Source organism: Lagopus leucura, unplaced genomic scaffold (genome assembly GCF_019238085.1).
Source record: "Lagopus leucura isolate 7727_CA_CO unplaced genomic scaffold, USGS_WTPT01 Super-Scaffold_100157, whole genome shotgun sequence".
In the NCBI taxonomy this organism is placed as follows: Eukaryota; Metazoa; Chordata; class Aves; order Galliformes; family Phasianidae; genus Lagopus; species Lagopus leucura.
The window spans coordinates 26,354,491-26,364,770 of NW_024962334.1; the positions used below are offsets into that span (position 1 = coordinate 26,354,491).

General features: G+C 38.1%; 1 protein-coding gene across 3 annotated transcripts in view; it reads left to right on the forward strand.

Moving 5' to 3' along the window:
- Nucleotides 1–10,280, forward strand: part of ICA1 (islet cell autoantigen 1) — a 68,656-nt gene extending 58,376 nt beyond the window's left edge. The window contains exons 13-16 of one of the 3 annotated variants that reach the window (XM_042888931.1): nucleotides 1,774–2,043; nucleotides 7,008–7,106; nucleotides 9,363–9,498; nucleotides 10,115–10,280. In XM_042888931.1, coding sequence (XP_042744865.1) covers nucleotides 1,774–2,043; nucleotides 7,008–7,106; nucleotides 9,363–9,484 — 491 coding nt within the window. In that variant the 3' untranslated portion in view covers nucleotides 9,485–9,498; nucleotides 10,115–10,280. Of the gene's footprint in view, nucleotides 1–1,773; nucleotides 2,044–7,007; nucleotides 7,107–9,362 lie in introns of all 3 variants that reach the window. The other 2 variants (XM_042888930.1, XM_042888932.1) reach the window with 2 other exon arrangements.

The window sequence follows — 10,280 nt, forward strand, 5'->3', positions numbered from 1 at the left end:
GGTGGTTATGTGAAGTACTGCAAGATTCAAGTGGTTCTCTGATGTAAAGCTGTGTTTTACTTTACTTTCTCTCCCAGTAGAAATGGTACTTCTGCAATGGGATACCCAAATGAAGCAATTTTTTTCCCTAAGCTGTTCGCTGCTGAATTTTTGTAACATATTTTGTAAAAGTAATTTGTGATTAGTATTGGTAGTATGCTGTTATTAATGATGCCTTCTTTGAGTCTCCCCCTGCAAGCCTTCTAAGTTCATGAAGGAGCCTACTGAAAGCCGATTTGAGATGGTGTCATCCGGTAGAAATCACAGTTCTTACACGTCTTTGAAACAGCAAGCATCTTTTCCCTATGTAAGAATGTACCCCGCCGCATTGCTGCTTGAACAGAGAGATTTGGGGGAATTGTAGGTTCTTGGAGAATGTTAACATTCTTTGCTATTTATGTGAAGATTGGAAAGCAACTCAGTATTCATGAGAACAAGTTGTTTTCTATGGTATTTTAGTTATAGTCTAGTGGGAACATTAGAATTGACTTGTTTGTAATAGCTCCTATTTTTTTTGGTCATGTGAGGGAGCATAAAATGTGAATTAGAGAGGAGCTCAGCATCAGTGTTGACTTCAGCAATTTAAAAAACCATTGTATTACGTGTTGTCTTCTTTGTTTCTTAGTACATAGGTGTGTATGTTGACTCATCTACCTATTTTTAAAACAGTTGTGCTGTTTTTTTCTCCTATGACTCAACTTCAGCCAGTTCATTGTAAATTACTGCAGCTATTAAAAGAGAGCTTTCTTGAGAAGGCAATTGAATTTAAATCAAATGACCAGTTGCTCTGGTAGCAAGCACTGTGCCACTATCAATCTTTTATCTCAACCCCAAAATGTTAAAACATCTCTGCAAGCTGTATGAAACGTGGAGAGTTCAGCTGATATATCAGCAATTTGGAAAACTGATTTTGTTTCTGAGCCTTACCGCAAGTTTGAAATGAGCGTAGTTAAGATAAACTGATCTGGGTTTCAGTAACATAACATCAGCATTGTTAACCACCGTTTTTATCCTCTATTTGCTCCCACAGTGGAACTCTAAATGTTTCCAGGTAAAATAACACTTGGCATTCATAGATGATTCTTTCTCTTTCCAAACGTTATGTAAACTAGTGGAAAGGATTATGGTTCTTACTGGATATGAGAATTCAAAAGTTACGTGATAAAACAGCACCCTTTGGAGAAGAACAGCATATCCCTGTGAGCAATGAATAGAAAGTTATAAAGGCCATCTTAAGTATGTTCTCACAGAATTCTACAATCATCTCCAGTTGTTTTCTGCTTGTATCAATCATCTGATTGTTTTGAGAGGAGGTTTATGTAATACTTCAAAAAGTAGCTTATGTAATACTTCACAGTACTTTTCTCCTGTGTTTTTAGGTATTAAACTATGTATTGATTTTGGTGCAGTATCTATTAGATAGTTATGTAAGCTTGCAGTATTTTTAATGGACAACGAGTTTGAAGTGCAGTACTGTTATCTAAGGTAATCAGGGAATAATTTGTTGCATAAACTACAAGCCCAGGTGTCCAAGAGAATTAGTTCTACAAGAGAAAATGACAAGTATTCATAGAAAAAAATATCCCATCTTAGTTCATACATAGAAACTAGACTAAATATTTTGAAAATGTGTTGTTTTAATATTGATTTATTGTTTTAATTGATTGTTTTAATATTTTTTATTGATTGTTTTAATATTGATTTATCTTTACTTTCTGTTTTGTTCTGAGACAGCATCAAAGGAGCAGTTTGCAAAGTCCTTGAAATCAGAACCTGGCGATAAGGATGACTTGGTAATACTGGATGATATCTTCAGTGCTTCCTCCCTGGAAGAGGGAGAATTCAGCAAAGAATGGACAGATGTTTTTGGACAGGATGATCTTGCCATGAACTCTTCAGCTGGAGATGAGGATAACAGTTCAGCTGTGGCATTGACTCCATCAGGCTATTTGCCCTCTCAACTATTAGACCAAAATATGAATGACTTGCAGTCATCTTTACATGGTAAGAGCTCATCTTGATATGTTATCATTTTGTTTTTGCTTTTAAGCTTCAGAGTACGGCTTTCTGCTATTTAGAAGTGTAGTGATGTTGTGCCATAGCTGCAGAAATGCTGAAGTTAAAGTGAAATGTGACCTGGAGAGGAGAGGAACATGCATTTTTCTTCTAGCCCTGCATTTAGATTTGTGAAGGAATTACTTTAAAGCCTGAAGTCAGAATAATTATCTTGAATATTTTCATTATTATTCCTGAAAGGTCTTTGACATGTTTTTTCTGTATTAGAAAATATGTGTGAATGGGTTTTACTGTTTGAACTATGACTGCTGTGTCTGTTTGTTAAGGGGCCAAAGAACCAAAAATGATTACTGTATTTTGTCTGGAAATACTACTTTTAAACAACTTAGTGAAAATCAATTGCATTTATTTTCTGTATCCTACACTGTTGTCGGGTAGGGATATAAGTGAGGTAAGAGTGGAATACCTTTTCCTAGCAGCCGCGCTGGTGAATTTGTGTTGTAGGCTGCACATCTGTCTACTGATACAAGTGACAACTCCTTCTCTCCCTGGTGTTCTATGCTATTCTCTTTCTTGAGCTTTTTGAGCAATGGGAAGGGGAAAGGAAGAAGGGGATACTAGAGGAAAGCCTTCCCACTGCTTCTTTGGCCTGAGGGAGGGAGCGTGGTTAATCAGCCAACAAGAGCTACCTTTATCCACCCCACTGTCTGTAGCTGCCAGCCCAGATTCTGTGTAGGGTGCTGCAAACTGGAGGAGGATTGTGCTGTTCTGGGCCCTGTCCCAGCAGTCGTTTTCATCTCCTTTGGGGAAGAGTGCTGTAGTAAGACTAGCAGACTGATTTCATCCTGAAAACTACTTCTTGGAACCTGTGAAACTGATATAATCACGTAGGATATGTACTGACCTGTGTCATTTTGGCAAGAATAAGAAAGTCAAAGTTACCTGGTAATTAATTCAGTTACTGTTCCTTCTTCCCAGCACAAGCAAGATACTTGGGTTCACTGACTTCAATATTTAGATGAGAGCTGAGCAAATGACATTTGCAACGCTCTGCAATTTTATGATTAGATATATACATATATGAGTATGATTAATAGAGTGAAGAGGGACTGGAACAGTGTAGGAATTGACTACATACAATAGGAACAGAAAAAAAATGAGTCTTAGTCACTGCATTGTCAAATGGAACAGGGACAAAAGGAACAATGAAAAACACCTTTTTTGATGCAAGGGCATACACAGATTTTAAGCAAATGACTAAAAATAGCGATATATGTTACGAGAATTGCTTTTCTTGACTTTTTGCATGTTTTTAAATGTAAATGTTTTTTCAAGGAGAAATATTTATGCATATATGTATATAATATATTCAGACAGCTGAGTATCTGTTTTGTTGCTGTCTCTTCCACTTGCATGAGGCAGTGACATTGGTTGTGCAAGTTACGTATGTTGCATTCATGAAGCACTAGAAATAGGAAAGTAGTTCTGTCAGTGTAACATCATAGTAGAATCACACATTAAAAGAGTAAAGCAGATTAATGTTTTCAAATTAATTTCCATGATTTTGGGAGAAGGTGATGGTAATTGATCTACTGGTATTTGAAAAGCCAGTCGACTCAAATGATCATATCTGATAATCATCATGTTCCTGGCTGAGTCTAGTAGTCAAGTGAAATGCGTTATTTTTACTTTTTATCTGAAGGTGAAATTGTATGCTTTTTATATCTTGTGAAATCTCATTTCTTCTGAAACTGCATTTCACTTCATGACACTTCTTTCATATAACCTTGTCAGATCTGTGAGCAGTGACTTTTTAGAAAACAAAAAAAATACTAGCTGCAGTATAAGCATACCTAAACAAAAATATTAGAATGTGTGAGTTATGGATATTTTACTGAGGCATTTGGGATACATCTGTGCACTGTGCTGTACTTTTTTTTCCCCTAATTGATGGGATTGTTTAATAATTATTCAGTGTGAGGTGCTGCAGCAGAGCCTAGATGTGCATGCTTCCTGTGTGAATTTGGCCTTAAGACCATAAAAATTCTTAAAACTCACATGCTTAACTTTAAGCACGTTAACTTTTCTATTAACTTCAGTGGGATTACTTACTTATTTTACGTTAAGCACACTCATAAATCTTTGAGGCTTTGTTTTTTCTCTGCCTCAGATCTTAATCTGTAAAACAGGCACAGTGCTATGCAGGTTGTAAACTGTTACGGTCAGGAATTCCCAGCTCCGAGTTCTCTCTGGCTGTATTTATTGACAGGATCTAGCACAATGGGACTCCGAACTGCTAGGGGACTACCAAGTGCTGTTTTAAAATGTCTAAAAATATATATATATGTGTGTGTGTATGTGTGTGTGTGTGTGTGTGTGTGTGTGTATATATATATATATATATACACAAACATCAAAAACAAAGTATGATCCCAGTGAATCTTTTATATCCCATTCTAAATACAGCTTTGCAGTTCAGTTGCCATGCCACTTTTTCACAGAGAGCACTGGCTTTCTCCTTCATGTTTATGGCCACATTTACTTACCCCACTGAGAAAATTCCTCTTTGTATCACCTACATATGCACATATTCTAGTCGGTAAGAAAATGTGCAGCTTACTGTTTCCATTTCTAAATTTAATTGTGGTAACTTTGTGAAGAAGCTCGCTGAAGAGCAAGCTGTTTGGTTTCCTTGCTGTCACAGCGATAACCTTCTGTCTAGTCACAGAATGAATTTGCCCTGTGAACAAGGCAAACTAAAACAAGTGTGGGGCCAGCAAATGCTGTCACACTGATACAGACTGCAGTTTGGTTTTGAAAGGCACAGGCTTTGTTCTCTGCAGCTCACCATCAGTGGGTGGTAAAAACGAAATTCATGAAAGTATTTCATAAAAATGCTGTGGCAATCTTTCCCAAAGCCTTCATGGATCCAGAATTTCATAATGCGAGCATTGTCTATTTTACAGAACATTTTTGATTGGATTTTTTTATGGTTAGGTTTTTTTTGCTTTCAAAGTGATGCTTGAGCTGCCTGTGCTGTAATGAAGAGACCCAGAGCACCGCACCATGCGGGCTCACCAGATCTCAGCTCAGAGAGTCAAACGGAGGGGTCCAAGCAGCTGGGTGCCTCACAGTGTTCCACTCTGTGCTCCCACATTTGCAGTGATGCACAATCATATTGGTTTCTTCCTGAGCTCACTGAAGGCAGTGGAACTTGCACAGAAACTTTCCAGGCAGCACTGCCCATTCATTGCTCTGAAATTAGGATTTGGCCCCGTTCTTTGAAACTCTCATTTTATCCACTGCTATCCATGACATGCAAAGCACTTTCCTGCAATACATACACGTGCAAATGAAAGCATTACAGTTTTCTGTAGTTATGTCCTTTGCCATTCTTCTCTTTTGTAATACAAGCAGAGAAAATGTATGAAAAAGTATGTCACTCTGAAGTGTTAATGCCTTATTTTTTTTTAATTTGAAAGATTAAACTCTTAAGATCACATTTTCAGGAGGTATAAGCTGGCCTGTAAGCCTTTGTTGCCTTTGCCTAGAACAAACGTATGTGAGCCTTCTGCATCCAGATTTTCAGGAAGTTTTAAGTTTCTCAGAGATACAGAGGATGTTTGTGGCTTAAAATTCCCTTTCTGATCTATGTGATTTTTATAGAAACACTCTTCTTGCTTCCTTTTAATAACACAGCATGGGCCTTGAGTCCTTTATAGTCAACGCCAGATCAGAGTGATGAGAATAAGCTGTTAGAGGAAGGAAGGGTTTCTGTAACATAATGGCTGTTGCAGCAGCTCTTGCTATCTGACAGTGGTCTCAAAAGTGAAGAAAGTAAGGGGAGGAAGGAAGACGAGAACAGATAAAGGATGTGAGAGTGTGAACTTGTAGAAAAAGAGGCTGAAAAAGGAAATACTAGCCATGTGTACAGATGAATATCTTGTTTCAGATACTGAAGAATTAGATATACAAGTTCCTTGAGGTGGATGGATAATTGACCAAGGCAACACTTAAAGGAGGTGGCATTGAAATAAGAAATAGAAGCAATCTAATCACATCTGTATTCTAATCCTGGTATTAGAAATATGACCTCCGGTCCTCTAAATGTGATAAAGAATAAGAATTTAAATACCTTAAACCACGGACCATTTTTCCTATGTTTCTGTGGTATGCTGTCCCTAATTCATTTTGCCAGCCTGGCTCATCCAGCTTCAATAACTGCAGTTGTCATTATTATCTTGAGGTTATGTGCACAAAGGAACAATAAATTGTGAATACCCAGTTTCACTTCTTTCCACATAGTTGCTCTCTCCCTGGTGAGAAGATCCTTACCATGAAGGATAACTAAAATACACTCAATTAAAACCCAGCTTTAAGTTAGCTGCAAGTAGTTCATCTAGAATTTAATTCTTCAGTGTTTGGCAACAAATGATTATTTTTTTTTTCAGAATTAATGATTTCATAATTCATTAAATAACCCAGGGTCACAAAATGCATTTGTTTCTGGAACAGTTGATGAAATAAATGTTTGGAACTGCAAAAGTAAAGGAAGATGTAAAAAAAAAAAAATGTTTTTTGCCCATGTGTAGCTGATGTTCCTCATTCTACAGTTGTGGCACACTTAATACTGGCATATTAAGTATGATTGGATTAAAGATACAAAAAAAACCACCTATCTTTCTTTAGCTAGGTTAAAGGTGTGAAAAGTGTACAATTCCTTGAATCTGGAGATGAAGAAACTGATCCACAGATGCTCTGTTCTTAAGGGTGTTGTTTGTCTGCAGTATCTTCCTGCTGATTTCTCATGTACGAGGAAAGATAGAGAAGGCCGTAACCAAAACAGCACTGTGCTCCTTCACCTAGTGTGAGCACTGTGCTGCTGGAGAGTGAAGTCTCAGAGCTGACAAGGTAATTCTTACCACTAATGCTGCTATACTATTGAATTTTAGGGTGGGCAGCTAACAGTGGGAGCCCCCTGTCTATACCACAGCCAGCACAGAAACCAAACAGCCTGAATGTGAATGCTAACAAGACGCCAGTGAAAGGTGGTAAGTCATTTAGTTTTGAGATGCTTTGCTTTTCCTCTTTAACTGTGACTTACATCTTGCTAGTTTTCTCACCTCATCTACCACAACAAAGCCTGTTTTTATAGCATTTACACATCAAGAGTTTTGTTGCTACTGCTTTGCTCTCTCAATGTTGATTATGTGTATAGTGCTTGTGCGTATGTTTTGTTTGTAGGCTTCAGTGCTGGTATGTCAGAAGAATAATGTACTGAGTAACAAGTGAGCTCACACTACAGTTTGTTCTGCTACTTCAATTTTGAGTCATATGGAAAAGCATCTGCATGCACTAGTGTAAGCTAAAGAGTGTTCTGAGGCTCTAGGCTATAATGCAGGCTACTGATAAGACAGAAGAGCCATCATAAATTTCACTGATAACATGCATCATATCAGTAGTTGTCTGTATGAAACAATTCGCTTGTGGCGAAGAGTATAGTCCTGCTATCTACTGAGACAAAGCCCTGCTGATTTTGACTAGGGTTTTTTTGATAGGAGAACCAGGAATGCATTGCATCCTTATTCTAGTTAGCAGCCTATTTTGTGCATTCATTTTCAAGCAGAAGTTGTTTCAGATATGGTCAGTGCAGAAGGAAGGAGCACTGTGTATTCCTTCCCCTGCCTCCCAGGATTAAACTAATGACTGCTTTTAGCCTAGTAGAAAAAGACAGGATGTTTTGGGAACTGGTTGGGAGATGAATAAGATGTCTCAGCTGCAATACCTTCACCAGAAATACGAAGAGCATTCGGCTACTCTAAAATCTGTGTCTGTGAAAGTGACAGATTCTCTAGCCTCACAGACATGAAGATGGAATTAATGCCAAGCAGAGCATATTTTGCCCATAAATTCCTTATTTGACAAAAAATGCTTTCATTTAGTGTTCAACATTATCCTTCTGAGTAGAAGAGTACATCTTATTTTGTACATTTTTTTAATATCAATCAAAAAATCTACCCTTATACTAGAAGCTGTACTTGAGACGTGATTTATGATATTGTGTGGGGAATTCAGTCCAGTAAGACTGAAGGTTGAAAGTGGAGTTTGCTTCCATTTAGCTTTTGCTTTTTTGCAGGCATGCAGGTGTATACACAAGCAGTCTCACACACACAGGTACATGTCTCTGACACTGGACTCAGGTGAAATTCATCAGCTTCAACAAATTCAAATGCAAGGTCTTGCTCCTGGGTTGTGGCAACCCCCACTATCAGTGCAATCTGGAGGATGTTAAGGATGGAGCACAGCCCTGCTGAGAAGGACTTAGGGGTACCGGTGGAGGGGAAGCTGGGCATGAGTCAGCAGTGTGCCTTCACAGCCCAGAAAGCCAACTATATCCTGGGCTGTATTCAAAGAAGTGTGGCCAGCAGTGTGAGGAAGGTGTTCCTGCCCCTCTGCTCTGCACTGGTGAGGCATCACCTGGAGTTCTGTGTCCAGATATGGAGCCCTCAATACAGGAGAGACGCTAACCTGTTGGAGTGTGTCCACAAAAATGATGCCAGGGATGGAACACCTCTCCTATGAGGACAGGCTGAGAGAGCTGGGGCTGTTCAGCCTGGAGAAAAGAAGGCTTCAGGAAGACCTGATAGTGGCCTTTCAGTATCTTCTGGAGGGCTTTGAAAAGAAAGAGAACAGACTTTTTAGCAGGATTTGTTGTGACAGGACAAGAAGTGGTTTCAAACTAAAGAAGGGGAGATTTAGATTAGATATAAGGAAGAAGTATTTTTTTTTCCTATATGTGTGGTGAGGCACTGGCATGGATTTCCCAGAGAGGTGGTGGATACCCAGATCCTTGGAGACATTTATGGTGAGGCTGGACCAGGGTCTGAGTGACCTTGTCTTGCAGTAGCTCTCCCTTTGCATTGCAGGGGAGTTGGACTAGATGACCATTAAAGTTCCCTTCCAACTCAAAGGATTCTATGATTCTATGGAAATACCTTTCACTAAAGCTTGACAGAGACTATTTGTAATTGAAGTGTTCTGTACTTATCATGGCAGGAGATGTATAAAGTACACAGGCAGACAGATGTAAAACATTTGTTCTTAACGAAGTTCCATATTCTTTTAAAGGCGGTGTTTTAAAATGCAATCACTCATTCTGATTTTCTTGTCAGAAGTGCCCTTAGTAATAAGTGAAACAACAGCATTTGTTTGACCTCAGCCAAACTTTCAGTCAGTTTTGTTTTGAAATAGCTGACGAGGAAGAACTCCAAGTTTGTACTTTTATTTATTTATTCATTTTTCCCCAGAACCTACAAGGAATCCTAAAGACCGGACTGCCTGGTTCAGTATCTTTGCTGACCTTGACCCGTTATCCAATCCTGATGCTGTTGGGAAAACTGATAAAGAACATGAATTGCTTAATGCATGAGTCAGCTGCCCATGGTAACGCACATTCTTCCATTCATCAACACTGTTTTTGGGTTTAAAAAAAAAATCTAATTAAAATTAGTATGTTGTTGTGAAACTTTAAAGTATGTGCCATGATAACAAAACAAAATCCTCTTTTATATAGGTACAATTACTTGCTCTTGTTTTGTATAAAGAGTTTGCATTTATTTTCTACATGGATTTACAAAAATGAGTTTAAGAATTAGGGCAGATTTCTTGCCAAATTAGATGATCTATCTGCTGAAAACACTGTCTTTGCCTGAGGTGATGCAGAGCGAACACTGGAACGAAATACAAATTGCAAACTTATTTTTTTATAATGTTTATTGAGTAAATTAAAGAAAAATAATGTAAGTGAGGAGGCTGCATGAGTCAAACATCTATTGCATATAATATATATATATTACTGCTACATTTGGGTGTCAACTAAATTTGTTTTGTTAGTACTCACAATGAAAAATCTGTGCTGGAGCTAATTATTGAAGAAATACATCTGGGTCTATGCAGCCATGGAAATTGTGCCCTTTCTGATTTAAATTCTTAGACAAACTGTACTACCAAAATGGCCAGAAGTCTTCTTTTCTGACTTTTTTTTCCATTGCACCAACAGAATTTGCACCTGTTTGCAGAAGTTTCTTGCAACTGATGATTTACCATGCCTTCAAAGCATTCATATTTCTGTTCAGAGTATTTTTCATCAAATTTATTTCTGAAGCATGTGTTACTTTGAGCTTGTTGTGACGCTAACTCTTTAATAAAATGATTTTCACAAGAAA